Source organism: Salvia splendens, chromosome 16 (genome assembly GCF_004379255.2).
Source record: "Salvia splendens isolate huo1 chromosome 16, SspV2, whole genome shotgun sequence".
NCBI lineage: Eukaryota > Viridiplantae > Streptophyta > Magnoliopsida > Lamiales > Lamiaceae > Salvia > Salvia splendens.
In genome coordinates this window covers 19,015,620-19,035,954 of record NC_056047.1, presented here as the reverse complement: position 1 = coordinate 19,035,954, position 20,335 = coordinate 19,015,620, and the positions used below count along the sequence as shown (strand labels likewise).

General features: G+C 38.8%; 3 protein-coding genes across 6 annotated transcripts; 2 read left to right on the top strand and 1 right to left on the bottom strand.

Annotated features, from left to right (window-relative positions):
• Window positions 1–4,579: 4,579 nt before the first annotated feature.
• On the top strand, window positions 4,580–7,702 carry LOC121770999 (calcium-dependent protein kinase SK5-like). Its single transcript, XM_042167795.1, has 7 exons — window positions 4,580–5,298; window positions 5,867–6,010; window positions 6,122–6,274; window positions 6,361–6,476; window positions 6,862–7,029; window positions 7,115–7,339; window positions 7,418–7,702. The coding sequence occupies exons 1-7, from the start codon at window positions 4,683–4,685 to the stop codon at window positions 7,556–7,558; spliced, it is 1,563 nt and encodes a 520-aa protein (XP_042023729.1). The 5' UTR covers window positions 4,580–4,682; the 3' UTR covers window positions 7,559–7,702.
• Window positions 7,703–8,389: 687 nt separating this feature from the next.
• Window positions 8,390–9,689, bottom strand: LOC121771002 (acyl-coenzyme A thioesterase 13-like). 2 transcript variants are annotated; one of them, XM_042167798.1, is made up of 3 exons: window positions 9,365–9,689; window positions 9,148–9,291; window positions 8,390–8,682 (listed from the first exon to the last, which is right to left on the bottom strand). In XM_042167798.1, the coding sequence occupies exons 1-3, from the start codon at window positions 9,533–9,535 to the stop codon at window positions 8,539–8,541; spliced, it is 459 nt and encodes a 152-aa protein (XP_042023732.1). In that variant the 5' UTR covers window positions 9,536–9,689; the 3' UTR covers window positions 8,390–8,538. The 2 variants fall into 2 exon arrangements, with proteins under 2 accessions (XP_042023732.1, XP_042023731.1); XM_042167797.1 differs by having other exon boundaries at window positions 9,362–9,685.
• Window positions 9,690–12,156: 2,467 nt separating this feature from the next.
• LOC121770649 lies at window positions 12,157–15,735 on the top strand. 3 transcript variants are annotated; one of them, XR_006043776.1, is made up of 3 exons: window positions 12,157–12,268; window positions 13,440–13,544; window positions 15,349–15,735. XR_006043776.1 is itself a non-coding variant. In XM_042167407.1 (2 exons), exons 1-2 carry the CDS (start codon window positions 12,174–12,176, stop codon window positions 15,641–15,643), a joined length of 390 nt encoding a protein of 129 aa, XP_042023341.1. In that variant the 5' UTR covers window positions 12,166–12,173; the 3' UTR covers window positions 15,644–15,735. The 3 variants fall into 3 exon arrangements, 1 of the variants encoding a protein (XP_042023341.1); XR_006043775.1 differs by having other exon boundaries at window positions 13,440–15,735; XM_042167407.1 differs by lacking the exon at window positions 13,440–13,544 and having other exon boundaries at window positions 12,166–12,268.
• The last annotated feature ends 4,600 nt before the right edge of the window (window positions 15,736–20,335 follow it).

Here is a 20,335-nt window from a genome sequence, read left to right as displayed (position 1 = left end):
ACGGACAATGGGCCTGTGACTTAATTTCGAAAACTTATCAGTTTTTTTTCACTTTGAAAACGAGTCTTATGCATTTTTCCTAAATGCGTAACTATTTACACATTCTCAAAATATAAAATCAAATTGAAGTTGGAGCCTGTTTATATAACAAATTACTATATGTAGACTGTTGAATTAAAATAAAATAAAATATAATAAAACATTATAGTGTTCATGAATTAGTTATGGTCTTATAAACAAAGATGCGATTATACTTGAAGTTAGTGCTCATAAGTGAGAAATTATAACCAAATACTCCATTCGTCTGCAATAAAAGTCTCACTTTAAGGCCATGTTTGGTTGCCAGGATTCTGTCTGGGAAAGTGATCTGATTCCTTAAATTTTAAATTTCTGTGTTTGTTTCCGTTTTTAATCAAAATGAGAAAGTAATCAAAATCCTGAAATAAGGAAAGTTAGTATAACTTTCCAAGATTCTGAATCCTAACTTTTCTTAGGTATTCTTTTTCCCAGTTTTAGGATTCTTACATATTTAATGCAATATAGTACAGTTTATTATTATTATTATTATTATTATTATTATTATTATTATTATTATTATTATCATCATCATCATCATCATCATCATCATCATCATCATCATCATCATCATCATCATCATCATCATCATCATCATCATCATCGTCGTTATTATTTATTACAATGTTTTAAAAATAATTTAAAAGTATAAACCATACTTAATTTCAGAATAATAAATAACTATAATTCAAATTATCATAATTATAACTATATTATTAATATTTATATCATAATAATAATAATTTATTAAATAATTAAATATAATTATAATTATATAATAATATAATAATTATTAATTTATAAATTAGTAATTAACAATAAAATTGTAGTGAAATTTTAAATTATAAAATTTATTCAATTAAAAATTAAATAAATATAATGATAATAATAATAATCTTATTTATTATTATATATTATGATGTATAATCCGTATTTAAACTATCCATCGTAATAATAAATAAAATAATATAATTATTATCATTTGTAATTAATAATTTATTAAATAATATGTATTATTATTTTTTTATAAATAAAAAATGATAAGTATATTTTTAGTTTAGTGTTTAAATCAAATATATACTTTCAAATCTTGATATTTTCCAAACACGGGAAAGTAAAGTTATTAGAAATCATATTCCCGGGATTCATTTTCCAAGGAATCATTTTCCTTGCCAACTTTACTTTCCCGCTAATCAAACATGGTCTAAGAGTATTAAGTTATTTTAAAATTTTGTTTATATTTATATAACAAAGTAAAGTGATTTTTCGTCGAATATCTCAACATGAACATAATTTATATACTCTCTCCGTCTCAAGAATATGCACACTTTCTTTTTTAGCACATCCCACAAGAATATGCATTTTTTAATTATAGAAAGTCTTTTCTCTCTAATGAGGTGAGACACATTCTCCAATAATAATACTTTATTTACTTTTTCTCTCTACCTCTCTCTTGCTTCACCAATTTTATATTAAAATTCGTGCCGACCAAAAAGTGCATATTCTTTGGGGATGGAGGGAGTATTAGATTAACATGTGTTATCTAAAAACAAGACTAATTGACTATATAAATAATTTCCTATGAGCAATATTTAATATTAAAATAAGAACATAAAGTGATTTCTTCTTCAAATTTTGAATGAGATACACACTAATTTTAGTTCTAATTTCAAATCATATTTCCCCTAATCCAAGATTAAAAAAAGAAACATAATGCTAATTTCAAAACATATTTCCCCTAATCTAAGATAAAAGAAAAACTGATACGATCCCATATCTTAGGAAATCACAATTATTTAGTTATATTTTGATTCACCATATCTTTTCCATATCTTTGTTTTCTTATTTCATAAGTTATGTTAGTAGTATTTTAGTATTATAAATAGGAGAGCTTATTATCATTTTATCCAATCAATTAATAAAATATTTTCTCCACCAAGGATAACGTGTGTTTTTCAATCCTAACTTTGGATTCCCTCCGCCGATCCTAATTGGACGCCGGAGTATTCTATCAGCCGCCGAGTTATCTGCCCGACGGGAGCGACTCCCGCGCACAGAAACTCTGCCACCGTCCGCCGAGCCTATTGGTCGCCGGAAATTGATCTCCACCGCCGAGCGAAACTCGCCGCCGGTGCTTGTTAAGGGAAACACCCTTAACAACTGGTGCTTTCATCGGTTTAATCATGTCCCGCTTCCATAGCAACGGGAAATCAATGTGCGGTGCTTCCCGCCGCACTCACATGGGAGGCCGCCGCGACAAGTCAGACTTTCAGCGCCCTCCCATGGAGGAGGACCCGATTGACCGTCCGTCCGACGGGGGAAACATTGACGACTCAATTGGCAACAAATTGGATCGCGTGATAGATAGGTTAGATAAATTAAATGCTTGGAGAGAGGAGACGGACCGGCGGTTTGAGAATTTGGAACCTGCAATCCCGCGCGCGTTCGGCCAGCCGCTTGACTGCGATGACGGCGATGAATGGGAGTATGAGGATTATCGTTGTAAACGTAAGTGGGATAGTAGTCACCACATGGGATCGGTCCAAACCCGTCGCCCCACCTGTTGGTATACCCCTGGTAACCGACAACTGTTGAGTTTCCAGCCGTACGACCCACCACAGTCACGGAGGCCCCCTTGTTGGGAACCACCGCCTCGCCGTGCATTGCGAGATTATTCGGATTATGATAAGCCACCACTGGGCCCGCCTAGTCATTGGGATCCGCCCGACTATCGCTGCCCTCAGAACTTGCAGCCTACGCGGTCTGGCCGACCATTGAGTCACCGCACAGCTCCTTGCCCAGCCTAACTAGCTGCGGTAAGTGATTACAACGAGAAATTACGCGTTTATAGATTGGAGCAAGCCACCCTTCTCGCCCAGTTGAATGCGTGGAATGTTGATGACGATAATCTAGCTGAGGATGTCCCCAACAACATTACTGATGTTTCCATCAACACTGCTGTCGGGGGTGGGAGCATTGTGACAATTTGGAAAGTGTGCTTTTAGTAGACTCTAGCCTCGAGACAGAAATGGTTGCATTTGATCATGACGCGTCTGGTGAATCTCGTCCTTCTTCCATTGCTCTGCTTTGTGATAATCGTGGAGTTGAGGAGGATAGAGATGCAAGCCTCGACACCCGACAAGTCACATCTTTTAAGGAAATATATCCATTGTGTGACTCTGATGCTTTCTTGCCGCTTCTCGAAAGGGATCTCAAGGTTTTGTTTCAAGGAAATGTGCATGATAGGTTGGAAACATTGAAGTTGAGGAAGATGATGCACTTTTCTTTGTTAAAAGAGGACAAAAATGGCTTCTATGTGGATCGGCGTAGCCATACTGTTGCAAGTATGAATTTTCGTTCAGCATTGCACTACGTAGATGCACGGTTGACCCCTCCCCAAATGGGCACGCGTTGTTTGAGCATTCGTGCTCGCGTTGACAGGATCCTTATTTTAGCGTTGAATTATCACGAGCCCGCCTTGGTGATTATGAAGATAATGAAGGGATATGTTCAATTGCTCGGTGTGCGTTTGATCCAGGAGGAGACGCCTCGCCAAAGCTTTTGCTTTCAACTGTTACCGTTGCTTCGTGGTTTTCATCTTGAGGACAAGGCGGATTTCAACCGTGGGGGAGTTGATACGATCCAATATCTTAGGAAATCACAATTATTTAGTTATATTTTGATTTACCATATCTTTTCCATATCTTTGTTTTCTTATTTCATAAGTTAGGTTAGTAGTATTCTAGTATTATAAATATGAGAGCTTGTTATCATTTTATCCAATCAATTAATGAAATATTTTCTCTACCAAGGATAACGTGTGTTTTTCAATCCTAACTTTGGATTCCCTCCGCCGATCCTAATTGGACGCCGGAGTATTCTATCAGCCGCCGAGTTATCTGCCTGACGGGAGCGACTCCCGCGCACAGAAACTCTGCCACCATCCGCCGAACCTATTGGTAGCCGGAAATTGATCTCCACCGCCGAGCGAAACTCGCCGCCGGTGCTTGTTAAGGGAAACACCTTTAACAAAAACATACTTCACTCTTTTATCAGAAATAAAATGAGCGGATAAGATTTTCACATATATATTGTAAGAGATCCATACATATAAATAAACCAATTATTTCATTAAAACCCATTTTCATTATAAACGAACCAATCATACATACACATAAACAAATTATTGCCTGCAATCCCCTATATAAAGTAGAATGAATTATAAACCAATTATTTCATTAAAACCCATTTTCATTATAAACGAACTAATCATACATACACATAAACAAATTATTGCCTGCAATCCCCTATATAAAGTAGAATGAATTTGATATTCTGCCAACCAAATCACCTGATTAAATAAAAATTAAAACAGTACAAAGGATAACTATTTCCATACAAAATAAATAAATAAATAAATAAAAATAGAGTGAATCTAGACAAAGAAATCAAGACAGAGAATATCTAGAGATACTAATTTACTCCAAGAAGATTAGACCATAAAAAGAAAAACCAAAACAAAAAAAAGTTGCAATCTTTTTCCTTCCTTCAATCACTGTGGGCATACTTCCCCCTTCTCCTCCCAAATCAAGGTTCAATTCAACCCCATGTCGTCGTCAACTCCACCTCCATCCCACAACCACAAACCCCCAAACGAGCCCCAAACCGAAGAATCCGAGCCCAAGAAGCTAACTTTCCTCCACCCACAGAAGCCCTCTTCCGTCCTCCCCTACAAAACCCCATTTCTCAAGAGCCTCTACACAATCGGCAAGAAGCTGGGCCAGGGCCAGTTCGGGATCACCTTCCTCTGCACCGAGAAGTCCAGCGGCATCGACTACGCCTGCAAATCGATTCCCAAGAAGAAGCTGATTTGCAAGGAGGACTACGAGGATGTGTGGAGGGAGATTCAGATAATGCACCATTTGTCCGAGCATCCCAATGTGGTGAGGATTAAGGGCACTTATGAGGACGCCCTTTTCGTGCACATAGTGATGGAGCTCTGCGCGGGCGGGGAGCTCTTCGATAGGATCGTGCTCAAGGGGCATTACAGCGAGAAGGAGGCTGCCAAGCTCATCAAGACTATTGTGGGGGTTGTGCAGAGCTGCCACTCTTTGGGGGTTATGCATAGGGATTTGAAGCCTGAGAATTTCTTGTTTATTAGTGGTGAGGAGGATGCTGCCCTCAAGGCTACTGATTTTGGCCTCTCTGTCTTCTATAAACCAGGTTTCGTCGTCATATCTTGAATTGGACTTTTGTGTTGTGGTGTATCTCTGTTTGTTCTTCATTATCTTGATTTGTTGCAGTTTGCAAGGTGCTGTTTTTGACTAATTGATTTCATGATAAATTGGTTATCTTGAGCTGTTGCAATTGACAAAGTGCTGTTTTTTGACTAGTTGATTTCATGATAAATTGGTTATCTTGAGCTGTTGCAATTGACAAAATCCTAATTGGAGATTTGGAATAAAGTTATTGAAGTAGAAAGCCTTAGGTGATTTTTGGCTTGATGCTTTAGGATCTTTAAATGTAGCTTATGGAGTTGTGAATTCAAACACTTTCTGTTTCTTAATGCAGAGTGCCCTAAACCCTTTTCTATATCTTTGTTGTATTCAAGTTTCATTTTTTAACTATATGGCTATGTGTTGGTGAAGTTGTTTTCAGTCTCCGGCTTCTGTGGCTCGTATAATAAGCTAATTATGCTGGATGATTGGAAGTTTCTCCTTGTCTAAATCCATGATTTGTGATATCTTTTTTATATGCTCTTAGTGGCTGACCTTTTGTATCACATTTGCAGATGAGACATTCTGTGATGTTGTGGGAAGTCCTTATTACGTTGCACCAGAGGTACTGCGCAAGCATTATGGACCTGAGGCAGACGTATGGAGTGCCGGAGTCATTCTATATATTTTACTCAGTGGTGTACCACCTTTCTGGGCCGGTACATTTAGTTTTCCTCCCAACTTCATAGCTACTCTAGAATATACATAAATGCAGATTCCGTTACAGTGCCTAAGAGCTCGAATGCTGTTTCTTTTGTCCTTTTACCCAGAAACTGAGATGGGAATTTTCCGTCAGATATTACGGGGGAAGCTGGATTTTGATTCTGAGCCATGGCCTGCGATTTCGGATTTTGCCAAGGATTTGATAAGAAAGATGCTCGATAGAAACCCAAAGACAAGGCTAACTGCGTATGAAGTTTTGTGTAAGCAACATTCCTACATGTTGGGACTATTGAACTTTGTAGTTATCTAAAATGAGATTATGTTTGTATTTGTCTTTTTTGGTCAGGCCATCCTTGGATTGTCGATGATAATATGGCTCCTGATAAGCCTCTTGATTCTGCTGTTCTATCACGCCTAAAACAGTTCTCTGCAATGAACAAACTCAAAAAGATGGCTTTACGTGTAAGGTTTTTTTATCGGTACTCTATTGGTTTTCTTGTTTGCATCATTATTCTAAAAATTACTCTGTGTTGAGAAAGCTTTAGTAGTTTGCTTTTTTTGTGGTGCCAAATCTCAGCAACGTGCCAAAAATCCCTCGGGCGAATAATGTGCCGATAATTATATAACAGCCTCCAAGAAAATATCTGATATACTTTCTGAATCTTGATGCCTAATACAATTTGTTACATGAAAGACATCGTGGTCCCTTCACCTTCTATTTTGCCGGGCCAACTTTGCAGGGATATTTGTGTGCTTCTATTGTTTTAAGTTTTACCTATACATTGCATTCTATTTTTGTTACCCATAAACTTTCAGCTTCACTGGATAAGCCATCATTGTTTTGTAGGTAATAGCAGAGAGACTATCTGAGGAGGAAATCGGTGGCCTCAGAGAGCTGTTCAGAATGATAGATACAGACGATAGTGGAACCATTACCTTCGATGAACTCAAAGAGGGTCTAAAGCGAGTTGGTTCTGAGCTGATGGAGTCTGAAATCAAAGACCTTATGGAGGCGGTAGGAGCCTAAACCGACTGATCTTAAATCAGATGGACGAGTCTATCTTTGTTTAATCATATATTGCTTTCGTTTGTGCCTACAGGCCGACATTGATAACAGTGGCAGCATAGACTACGGGGAGTTTCTTGCAGCTACTGTACACTTGAACAAGTTAGAAAGAGAGGAGAATCTGCTGTCGGCCTTCTCATTCTTTGATAAAGATGGCAGTGGCTACATAACCATCGATGAGCTTCAACAAGCCTGCAAAGACTTTGGCCTGAGCGAACTCAATCTTGATGAGATGATCAGAGAGATTGATCAAGACAACGTAAGATGAAAAGAGATCGAATCACGTGGACATTGTTGTGTTGTCGCTCTGATTATCAATGGTGTGAATTTGTTGCAGGATGGGCAGATAGACTATGGAGAATTCGCAGCCATGATGAGAAAGGGAAACGGAGGAATCGGGAGGAGAACCATGAGGAAAACTATAAACTTGGGGGAAGCACTGGGGTTGGGTGTTACAGAGAAGAAAGGAGGCAACTAACATAGCTAATTGGTTCAACATTCTAATTGAGAATATAAGCTCATCTTGCTGCCTACAACCTTAGCCTATGCTGCCAATTTGTACTGACTTACCATATATTATCAGATGCATATGGGATTATATTAACAGTGCCATTTCCTCTCATCTCATTTTTTTTACAGTTGCTGCCAAAACGTAATCTTTAAGAACAGACACTAAGCATGAAAATTGTGAAATTATGGCCAGTCTTGATTCAATTAGTTGCCATTGTTTTGTCTATGATCCAACCAAAATTATGATATGGGGTAAAGGTGGACGAACACAAAAACAACCAGAACAAAGCGAAATGGTAAAATAAAAATTGGAATTAAATTCGAAGTATAACAAAGCGAATATGAAGGAACACTACTAAAGCTTGAACTGGTGGTTGCAGCAAGGGTGTCGAGATTCGAAAGCTTGTTTCGTCCTGTGAGTACGTTGTGTGGTATGTAGGGAATGAGCAGATTGGAGGCATCATCGGCAGCTAGTACATGATCGCCCAGAATACGCCGAGGAACAGACATTTGGAGATCATAATCACGAGCATCACGAAGCTCTCGTAGGAGTCAGTCAAACTAAGCGTCAAGAGCCTCAACCGCCTTCTCCAATCCATCGAGTCATTGTTCGTTGTTGGGAGTGTTCACCATGCTTGAATAAACGTCGCACGCACCAATTGATAATCACCGAGGTTTATGGTTTGCACCATATATTCTTCAAATCCTCCCATAGAATATATAGAGTTTACTAGACAAGAATCCCACAAAACTCCCTGATTGGTTCAAATCAAATCCTAACTAATTCAAATCATGACACTAAACAACCAAGAATTTATTCATAATATATGCTTAATGTAAAGATAATGAAAGATAATAGTAATTGACAATAATCAGCCTATAGGACAGGATCAATATCAAATTATAACAGAGCCAAGTAGCAACATGAAACAGTGCAATTGCAATCTTTCATATTTTACTAGGGAGAACCAGATACTTTGTGTGGCGCCCTTGAGCTATAAGTTTTCCGGTCTTCTTACTTTTCAAATCGACACTTGCTACAGCCATCGCCTTTCCCACACGCAATGCCTTGCTCTCAATCTCAACTTCCTCCTGGAAAAGAAACACTACTAGGTTCCAAATCATGCCGATGATGCTATTTTGTAAAGCAACTAATACCAATAACAATGAGAAACGCGACATAGAGCATAGCTCAATGAGCTAAAGCTCATACAGTGATGAAGTTTGGCCATCTAATTATAGAGGAACCATCAACATGATGCAGAAAAAAACACAAACTAATTCAATATATCTTCAATTTGACACGTTCAGTGAGTTGCTATGAAGACTGAAACTGATGATAACTAAAGATTCTGCACTGCACAATGGAACAATGGCTACTTTAAGAGCTAAACAGAAATACCCCCAAACAAAACAATGGAGAAATAGAGTTCGAGTCATTATCCATCTCAAGCTTGCAAAAACCTATGGAGTTTAATTGGATGAAGATAGACTTATAATTTACGAAATTCAATAAAAAAATCCACATAATTGAGGTTGAATTTAACAGAAATTTACCCCAACAGTAGCGCCTTTCAAATAGGAAACATTAATTTCGACGGAGACGCCGGTGGTCTGAGCCCCCACCGTGTAAATAACAGCCGATCCGACGATGTCAACCAGCGCAGCCGTGGCTCCGCCGTGCAAGGTATTCCCAGTGTTCTACACAACCAACCAATAAATCAATCCGGGACAAAAAAAAAAATTAAAGTAATTGAGTGAAACGAAATACCACAAGGCGAGGAGGAACAGTGAAGGAGCACACGATTCGGCCGCGTTCGATTTGATCGATTTTCATGCCCTGCATCACCATTGGCTCTATGAACCTCTCCGGCATCGAATCCACCGTGAATTCGTAGGGTCCGCCCTCTTTCTCCACGAACTTCTTCACCGTTTCGTAATCCATAATTTCCGGCGACTAACTTTCAAATTCAATTTTACTACTATGATGCCTGCTACAGCTAGGATCACATCAATATAAATTTACAATTCCATGACATCAACCTTTTTTAATTTTAATTTAGCAGTACAACAACTCAAACTGTTCAACACCGCTAAAAGTAACACATTTTTCAACGCCTTATCCTCTCTTAATTGTTTCTCTCTTCATCTCTCTATCCTTTTCATTTTCCACTTTATTCTCCATTTACTTAACACATCTAACACAATTTTTCTTAATCTTCATGACGAAAAGAAACATCTCAATTACTATGAAACATAGGGAGTATTTCATCCATCCATAAAATATTCTCTACTTTTGTCATTTGTGGTCATCCACCAATGGTTGCCACACTTGGTTTTTCTTCCTTTTTTTATAAATAGACTTCACTTCCCACTAAATTGATTAGATTCACTTTCTGTTACAAAAATAATATAATTGTGACACCCACGTTACACTAATTTTTTCTACTCACTTTATTTCATACTCCCACCGTCCCAAAAAAATGTGCACTTTTCATTTTCGTCCGTCCCACAAAAATATGTGCATTCCATTTTTAGAAAGTTACTATCCACTTATACTACTTTAACTACCATTCTCCTCCTCCATCTTACTTTACCATACTATTCTCCTCCATCTTTCTTACTTTACCCATTTTGTCTTAATTCTCGTGCCACATCCAATGCCCATATTTTTATGGGATGGATGGAGTATTTCTTAAAACCCGCACCAAATCAAATGTGAATAAGAGCATCCACAATAGCGGACGAACGCACGCCCTAGCAACTGGCTAGCGGCTCGAGCGTCTCGTTTGTCCGCTATTGGAGTCGGCGAAAGAGGGACGATGAACGGGACAGACGAGCGATCGTCCGTGGGCGGAGGGCGTTAGCCGATCGCTCGTCCACTATTGTGCTGACGCGATCGGTGAGCGACCGAAAAACGTTATTTTTTTATTTCAACTCTATATATATGACTCGTTACACTTCATTTCATTTGTACCACTTGTATCAACGAGTTTCTCTCTCTACTCTCATTTCAACTGAAGATAAATGGATCACGACAGTGACTCTTCTGCCACGAGCGAATCACAAACGCCGACGTTCCCTGTTGGAGGTGGGGGAAACATGGCTAGAATGGGCGGGAACGCTGGCGGAATGGCCGGGATGCAGGGGATGGCATGAATGGCTGGGATGACGCCCGTAATGGTGGGGATGGTGCCCGGGTACTACAATATGTACCCTTGGGTGGCCGGGATGGGTGGGATGATGCCCGGGATGGCGGGACAGGCTGCCGGGATGATGGGGATGGCTGCCGGGATGATGCCCGGTAAGAGTGCCAGGATGGGGGGATGATGCCCGCAATGGCATGGATGAGCGGGATGATGCTTGGGATAAGGAGTGGGATGATGCAGGGCATACCTGCCGCTGCGGGGGTAGTAGAGTGGGGGTCCCCCAACCGCCTGGGGACAATGTCTATCGGCCCTCTCTGGATTTTTTGATAGGTGGTTCCTAAGTTTCTACTCCTCTGGAGACTCAGTTCACCGGCATTGAGACTTTTTCACTGGAGGAGTTGGGTCTATCTCCGATTAGGGAGCCATCCACGTAGAGAGGACCGGTGGTAGGGCGTTGGGGTGCTTCGGCAGGGAAGTCGAAGAAGAAGGGCAAGGGCAAGGGGGTGGCAGGTGAGTCTTCGCAGGCGGGGGGACGAGGAGGAGGACGGTGAGGGACGGAGGTCCGTTTAGACTCCGGAGGAGTGCGTGGCTCTGGCGAAGGCCTGGGTTAATGTTTGTGATGATCCCATTCTGTCGAGTAATCAGACAATCAACAAGGTGTGGCTCGCATTCGCGACAACTACGAAACTTTTAAGCCGAGGAATGCAAAGTATCACACGTCTGAAGAGTGCCGTAAACAATGAGATCGATTAAGGGCCGCCGTCTCCCGATTCGTCAGCATCTACGAAAACAACTCCCGCGAGATGACCAACGACCAAACCATGGAGGATGTGAAAAGGTTGTCGTTCCAGCAGTTCCCCCTGCCTAGAAAGTTCGGCCAGTTTAAATACTGGGAATGTAACATCCCGAATTATAGGGCTCGATGAAAGGTTGGGATATGTGGTGAGGAATAGTAGTTAAGGTAAACCGTAAGATATAAATTTGATACGAAATGCCGATTAGTCAACTTTCGGCAATTTCTTTTGTCCGTGTAAAATCATAAATCGAAGCTAAGGGCTAATAATTTTATAAATTATAAATCATGGCTAGAATAATTGTAAATAATGTGAGGAATTATTTTGGGCCATTTGGCGGTGATTGAAATTTTTATCGCTGATTATTTCGGTTTTTCGCAAAATCGATCGTCGAAACATTTGAGGTTTCGGACGAGAGTAATTTTAGATTAAACTAGAATTAATGTGCTACCAAATGGAATATAGAATTCGTAAATGTGGAATCATATGATATGGAAATAAATTAGCTCAAGAAATGAAATTAATTTAACTAATTAAATAACTAGAAATTAAAAGAAATTTCTAGAAAAGTTGTCACCTATTATTATCTATTAAGCTTGACTTCTTCTTTATTGGGGAAAGAGGATGAAAATCAGAAGCCATGGGAGAAGAGAGAACAGTGAGTTCTCATGGCAATCCTATGTTTCGATTTTTCGTCGAAATATCGATCCAATCGCGTAAACGTTATGAAATCAAGTAAGGCCTTTCTTCCTATACTATTTTTATAGCATAAAATTCAATATATATTAAGGTTAGAAATCTGAAAATTTCGAGCTCCATAGGTGTTGATGGATATATGGTTTTATGTTCGATTAATTGTTGAATATGTAGTGTATGGAAGCCGTATGCCACGTTTTGATGGGTAATTTCAAAGTTAAATTGCCATGGTATGAACTTGATGTTGAGACTGAAAATATACTTTAGGCTTTATGGTTTGGTGGTTAGATGTTCATGATAGATGAAATAAATGATTTAAGAGTTGATTTAACATGAATTGAAATAGAATTTGATCAACAAGGTTTAATCCCCTGTTTTTTAGTGACCAGTTCCGAATTGTTTGGCATGAGTAGAATAGTGAAAACTTTGGTTTAACAATTTCTATAATAACTATGATGAGTCTAGAGGATCCCTGATTTTTATGGAGAATTTAGGAGTTCGCTTACTATGTGTATAAATTGTTTGAACCATATGACCATAAACTGTCGAAATTCTGGTAAACTGTCTTATTTTTGTATGTTTTATTTGAATTATTCTTGGTACTTTAACTAGAGTTAAAATCGAATAAATAATGTTTATATTAACTATATGGTGTCCAGGTGTTCTGGAAATTATATGATAAATTAAAGAGTACAAACACCATTTATAAAAATTGTTTAGAAATACTGCCAGAAATTATCTGATTTTGGTAGTATGTGGAGAAATGGTGATATCTCTTAAACCATTAGGAATTTTTGAATAAATCTTGTTGGATTATAAACTGGACTTCTCTGTGTATTTAAAATAATTAGGTCAAGCCTCTAAATCCTTCCGAATGAATATAGAAGTTTTATGACGAATCAGTCTAGTGCAGTTGTTATATTAGAAAGTTAATGTATAAGTGGGATATTAAGATAATAGAGCAAATGAATTCATTTAAGATGTTTGATCATGAAATTGTGATTTAGAATGAATATGAGTGTTAATGTAAATTTTGGGAACTTTCTAATTGAGGTTAGCAATTTTAATACATTAATTATATGATTATATACTTTCTATGAATAGTATTCCGTGAATAGTAACAGAATACTTAGTGATTTTATTTGGAAGACTTAATGAGCTGAAGTTGATGAAAATAAGTATATGTTACTAATATTTACGATATTTATAGTATAAGGCATAGAAGCTTGTAACACGAGTCGTGCAAAAATGAATGGACCTAGAAGATAGCTAAGGGTCGAAAGGTGAAATAGGCTTATGTTCATAAGCCTGCGAGGTAGCGTATCCTCTCTATGGTTTTCGATTCCTTTGGTTGAGATGATGTGTGCTATAATGTGATTATTTGTGCGATGTTAATTAAATAATGTGCTTAAATATGCTTATAATTTAATATATGGATTGTTATGATACTTATTAATTTTAATATGAATGATCTGCAGAAATAATGGTACGAATATTAATAAAAGACAATGGATATGATATGCAATGAAATGTAATAAATTATGAAGATTTGAATAATGTGAAATATGTCTGAATGGATTATGAAAAGATATCTGAATGTATATGAAAAAGAAGTGATCTGATAGGTAGAGCCTGAACAAAATGAACACAAGAGAATAATATGTAAAGGTTATAAAAGTATATACTAAAAAAATGTCTATGAATTCGATAAGAATGATTATCTGAAGTGATATTTGGAAATAGAATAAATGTGAAAAGGAGATTTGAAAAAATAATATGAAATAAAACGTCCCGTTTGCTTGGTCATATGTGTTGGGTACAATTGGAATGCCATAGGACATCAGCTCTGCATTATCTGTGATCACTCGTCTTCTGGATAACCAAAGTGAGGATCGTCTGTTATCTGATGGGCCCCGATCTGATCTGTCTGATATGCACTCTCATGGGTGGTCTGATCATCTATCTGATATGCACCCTCATAGGTGGTCTGATTATCTGATATGCACCCTATGGGTGGTCTGTGCGGAGTCCTCTCGAGGACAAAATCCGCGTCTGCATCTGATTCTGTTTCTGATCTGGACCGTGTACCCTGCCTGAAACCAAGCAAATATTGGGGCTATATGATAAGATGAGATAAAATAATATCTCATTACTTGTGAATAAAAGATCTGTAATCTGTGATCTGTGATATATGATAAGATGCGATAAAATAATATCTGATGACTTTTGAATAAAGAATCTGTAATCTGTGATCTGTGCTATATGATAAGATGAGATAAAATAATATCTGATGACTTGTGAATAAAAGATCTGTAATCTGTGATCTGTGATATATGATAAGATGAGATAAAATAATATCGGATGACTTCTGAATAAAGAATCTGTAATCTGTGATCTGTGCTATATGATAAGATGAGATAAAATAATATCTGATGACTTCTGAATAAAAGGATCTGTAATCTGTAATCTGTGCTATATGATAAAAATAAGATAAAATAATATCTGATGACTTGTGAATAAAGATATGTGATCTGTGATATATAAAATAATATCTGATAACTTGGAAATAAGGATCTGTGATATGTGATATATATATAAAATAATATCTGATTACTTAGGAATAAGGATCGGTGATATGAGATATATAAAATAATATCTGACGAATTGTGAATAATGATCTACGATCTATGATATGTGATTTGTGAAAAATGATATATGATGATATGCGAAATCTTGAGAAAACCAGAACTATAAGATACAATGAAAATGTGGCAGTGTAGGAAGAAATAAGTGAGTCTGTTATCTGGAGACCATAAGACAAATATGACAAGAAAGATATGATTAATATGTGTGGGTATCTGAACAAGTATGCTCTGGCGTGAAAATTATGAGAATTTAGAATATATATATATATATATATATATATATATAGGTTAGTGATCAAGATATAACTAATATTAAGTGTATAATTAGAGAACAAATCTCAGCCACACATCTTAATGGAACAAATATTATTTATTTTAATAATATAAAATAGGTTAAGGGTATTTTTGAAAATCTATTTATGAAATGCATAAGGGGCAATTTTGCTGAACTCCATCAACATGATGACCCTCCAGCCACCGCCATGGCCGGCCTCTCCGCCGTCGAATATGCGCCGGTTCTTCCCCTGAAGGCGGCAAGGTTTCTAAGAAAGCGATCAAGTCTCCCCGCGCTAAGAGTAAGAAAGAGAGGTCTCCGCCGCCGGCGGCGGAGTCGGAGGCGAAGGAAGGATATGCAGCTGCGGTTGATCGAGAAGGAGAGATGAGCAACACTTCTCCGAAGCTCGGGAGCTTCTACGAGTTCTTCTCTCTGTCTCACCTCACGCCTCCTCTTCAATGTAATCTTATTTCCTTTTCATTTATTTTATTTTAAACTTTGTTGCTGCTACGTTGTGATCTTGTTCAAGATTTTCATATTTACTGATGTAGTAGTAGTAGTAGTTTTTGGAATTCCCATTGCTTAATGAAATGTACATTATTATTTGAACAATCTTCATATTCTTGTTTGTATTGTATTGCCAAGAAGGAAGAAATTCATGAAATGCTCATCGTAGTTGAAACGTTGGTGCAATGAGGAGATGGTGATGGTGGGATATCCGTGTTATTCTCTGTGGCTAGAGAGATTGACACATGTTTTAAAAAATTTAATCATTTTTTATATCGCATAAAACACTTTCTAATAAAATACACTATACACTTGCACTCTACTTTAATTTTGGTTCATTTTAATTTTTGTCTATTTTGCCTAACAAAAATTATTAGAAATAAAAATCTGACATACATTTTTAGTACAATTTCCTATTGTAAAAGCGTGATTTTACTTGTTAACAAAACACATCACTATTAGAATTATTTTACTTTAACAAAACACATCACTCTTAGCATGATTTTACTTCACTCTTGTTTACAAAACACATCACTCTTAGCATGATATTACTTCACTCTTGTTTACAAAACACATCACTCTTAGCATGATTTTACTTCACTCTTGTTTACAAAATACATTACTCTTAGCGTGATTTTACTTCACTCTTGTTTACAAAACACATCATTCTTAGCGTGATTTTACTTCACTCTTGTTTACAAAACACATCACTCTTAGCATGACTTTACTTCACTCTTGTTTACAAAACACATCACTCATAGCATGATTTTACTTCACTCTTGTTTACAAAACACATAACTCTTAGCATGATTTTACTTCACTCTTGTTTACAAAACACATTACTATTGCAAAAAATCAAAGAAACACTTAACATAATATAAACTCATTATTTATTAATTCACATAGCAGAAATGGAAAGATAAGAACGAATACATCTAAATATCAAAATGAGAATAATGTGCATAAAAAAACAAAAGAATAATAGTAGCAGTGATAATCATAGAATATCAAAGAAAAAGAGAATCGAAGCAGCAGAAACGATGAACGCGCCGATCATCAATTGAAGAGGCGATAAGAAGCTTAACGCCAATCGAAATCGCACTTGTCGGCTCATAAGCCTTCGATGCCGTGTTGTTCGAACTCAACAGAATTTTGAGATCGCAATCGATATTCGGCTTCACTCTGGTGGATTTCACGAACGCAAACTTCATTCTGATGCGCTGATAAGTCGTATTCTAGGCCTTGGTTACTGGTCAGTGTGATGTGCGGAATTGATTATATCTGCAAAACAGTTGCTCAAAGTGTGCAGGTTGAGTGTTCTAGCCAGTAGGCAAAGCTTCAAATACTTCAGGTGAAAAGGGCGTCAGGACGATTACGTACTGACCAGTATACATGCAAAAATGGCTCGAGATGGAGAAGAAGGATAGCTGGGACTGATCAACCACAATTAAGGGCAAAGAAGTCATCTCACCACAAGGTTTTACCCTAAAATCAAGGTAAGCCTCCCAATAAAAGGAAGCCACATGGAGAGAGAAAAGGGAACTCAATATTCATCATCATCACTCTTAGGTAGAATTCTCTCGGTAGTTCAGTCCTTCAGCCCAGTCCAGAGTCTCGTTCCTCGCCACAACCATGGTCACTTGAAGATCATCAGTTCGCCGGAGTTCCATCCTCTCGTTCCAGTCAGCACGATCGTAGTTAGCAGTTCCATCGCCCGGAGTGGCAAAAACAATCTTTATTTGCTTTCTAGTTAATCTTGTTTGTTTTTTCTACGTTGGATCTTTCGCATTTCTAGTATTTTGCTTATTTTGAAGTCTTGGTTGAGATCCAAATGTTTTCTAAATGCCATGAAGTTATTTTCCAGCATCGGTTCATGTTTGTTTTCACTTCTTTCTGCCTAGATAGCTTAGATCTATCTGTTACGGTAATTTCCAGTGAGGAATCGCATGCTTTAACTTCTGTAGTTAATCTCTCTGAGTTTGCAAGTCTAGATAGCTGTTAGATTTTAGATCTGAATTAGTTAAGTGTGAAAACCCAGTTTACGTGATTTCTGTCACCCTGCATGTTGACCAGTAAGCATAATTGCAGTTTTAGTGTTCGATCTGTTGATTTGAAGTTTTAATTGTAGATCTGTGTTCTTGAAGCTGTTAATCTGTGTTTTTATGGTGATGAATCTGGTTTTGATGGTCTGATTCGATTCACGTTGAAGAAGACAACATCTCCATCCAAGTTTGGGACCACTTTTACTTTTTGACAACTTTTTACTTTTGTCCTTACCTTTCAGCTGCTACTTTTCAGATCTGCAGGCCCAGTCACCTAACTACCACTACCTTCTGATATTCTGTTTAGCCCAAAATAGAAACCTAGTACTCTTCGAATATTTTCTGTTTCACCATGTCCACGTACACAACTGCATATCAGAATCCTCTCACACCTCCTAGTCAGTAGGATACCACCTTCAAATTCTTGACTAGGTAGAGACTCAACCCAAGCGTGGTAGCTAACCAAAACCTTTCCAGAATATCACCACAATGACTCCAACCGTCACCATCTCTGTGGGATTCGACCCCTACCTTCACTATACTACCCAGTAGAAGAGGGTTGAGGAATTATTGATACCAGGTTTTAGGCTTAGCAGGGGATTGTTTCATCCTGATCAGTAGGATACACCCTTTGCTTGAACAACACCTACGCAAACCTGCTCTTTCAAATGGAGCCGTTGCCGGGGATGGATGGCGTTATTAGCTGTTATTGAGAGTGATATTTTGGCGTATATACTGTTCATAATTTTTCTCTTTTCTTTTCGTTTCAGTTTATGAGCAGCAGTTCGGCTCCTGACCAGTGGAGGCCGAAGATACTTCAGCGAGGATCTATACTCGTAACCACTCGATCCGGATTGTCGACGGCTTTGTCTGACTTAGGTTCGAGTAGTGACGAGGAGCAATACACCATAGAAGGACCAATACCGGAAGAGATACCAAGGATAGAGGGAACCCGAGAAGGATGGCCGCTCAAGGAGAAGAAGATCCTGAGATCGGGACGCTGAACGCACATACCGAGGGAGAACCACCTCAAGCCATAGTTGTGACCCCAGGACAAACTGCCTGTGATGTGAAGCCTCATGTGATCGCAATTCTACCTACATACTGCAGAAAGATTTACGAAGGGCCTTACGAGTTCCTTCATGAGTTTTGTAAGATTTGTAGGGCGCAGAGGAGGCCAGCAGGGGCGACCGAGGATGATTACAGATTGAAGGCTTTGCCGTTCGTTTTGAAAGGGGAGGCAAACACCTGGTTCATGCGCCTACCCCCCAACTCCATTGAGAGTTGGGCCGATTTCAAAGTCAGTATTCCTAGGCGAGTTTTTCCCGTCATCCAAGACGAGCGCGCTGAAGAGGGAAATAACTAGTGTGAAGAAAGGGTACGATGAACCCTTGAGCGATTATTGGGCGAGGTATATGAGCCTTTTAGATGCATGTCCCAATCATCGCATGGCGGACATTGAGATACATCATACTTTCTATGAGGGGATGAACATAACAACCAAGGACCTGACCAATTCGTCGTCGGGAGGAAGCTTCACACAACTATGGGCCAGCGAAGCAAAGAGGGTCCTAAGGAAGCTACTGAGTGCGAAGAAGGAGTATGACCATTCAAGGGATGGATACAACCGAGAAAGGGTTGCAAGTGCCTCGTCTACTGACCAGGAGCAGAAGCTTGAACAGAAGATGGATTTGAAGATGGATGAGCTGAAGAAGTCACTCCTAAGCGCAATCGAGAAGAATACATCGCCGATTTCCCCAGTTGGGAACTGCAAGGGTGCAGAACAGGGAAACCAAGGACCGAGCTATGATCAGCTAAACAACTTGGACATCATGGAACAGGTTAATGCTGTCGGGTATTTTAACTCAAATGGGAATTGGATCGAGGGGAGACAACGGGACGCACCATGGAGGGATCACCCAAACTTTCGATGGGGAGAAGGGAACCAAAATCAAAACCAAGGTCAAGGTCAGAACCAATATACCCCCACCAAAACCAAAACCCCAACAGTGGACCAGCAAACCCGGACCACCAGTTCAACTGGTCAGGAAGGAACCAACAATCCCAAAACCAAAATCCTGTTTATGTACCACCCCACCAGAGAATCAAGCACCCCAGCACCATCAGAACCAAAATCAGTTCCAAAACCAAAATCAGAACCAATATCACCAGGACCAGTACAACCCTCCTGGCCAGTGTAACCAGTACCCACCTAACCAGAACCAGCAAAACTTCCAAAATTCCCAGCCCAACCAAAGTTCCCAGTACAACCAGCACCAAGGCCCAAATCAGTCACAATACCCTAACAGGTCAAGGAGATCCATGGAAGACATGATGGGAGAACTGCTCGCGTCGCAGCAAGGTATCAAGGGCGAGTTGCAATCCCACAACGAAGTAGTGCAGGGGATGCAAAATGCCCAGAAGGAACATAAAGCGAACATGGATATGATGAATAAGCAGCTGGCCCAACTGGCCAATTCTATGGGTGAAATAAGAGGAAATGCAGGGAAACTCCCGTCTACAGTCCAAATACCCGAAAAGGTGAATGTGAGTAAGGTTACATTAAGGTCAGGAACTACTTATGATGGACCTCGACCGAAACAACCAAGTGGAGAGCCGAGTGGAACGAAGATAGGGG

Coding starts and splice junctions, on each gene's coding strand:
- LOC121771002 (XM_042167797.1), bottom strand. CDS start 9,535: ATGGATTACGAAACGGTGAAGAAGTTCGTGGAGAAAGAGGGCGGACCC. Junction 9,292..9,361: donor CTGTTCCTCCTCGCCTTGTG/GTATTTCGTTTC, acceptor TTGGTTGTGTAG/AACACTGGGAATACCTTGCA. Junction 8,683..9,147: donor TGAAAGGCGCTACTGTTGGG/GTAAATTTCTGT, acceptor TTTCTTTTCCAG/GAGGAAGTTGAGATTGAGAG.
- LOC121770999 (XM_042167795.1), top strand. CDS start 4,683: ATGTCGTCGTCAACTCCACCTCCATCCCACAACCACAAACCCCCAAAC. Junction 6,275..6,360: donor AACTGCGTATGAAGTTTTGT/GTAAGCAACATT, acceptor TTTTTTGGTCAG/GCCATCCTTGGATTGTCGAT. Junction 7,030..7,114: donor TCAAAGACCTTATGGAGGCG/GTAGGAGCCTAA, acceptor TTGTGCCTACAG/GCCGACATTGATAACAGTGG.
- LOC121770649 (XM_042167407.1), top strand. CDS start 12,174: ATGGGAGAAGAGAGAACAGTGAGTTCTCATGGCAATCCTATGTTTCGA. Junction 12,269..15,348: donor CGTAAACGTTATGAAATCAA/GTAAGGCCTTTC, acceptor ATGACCCTCCAG/CCACCGCCATGGCCGGCCTC.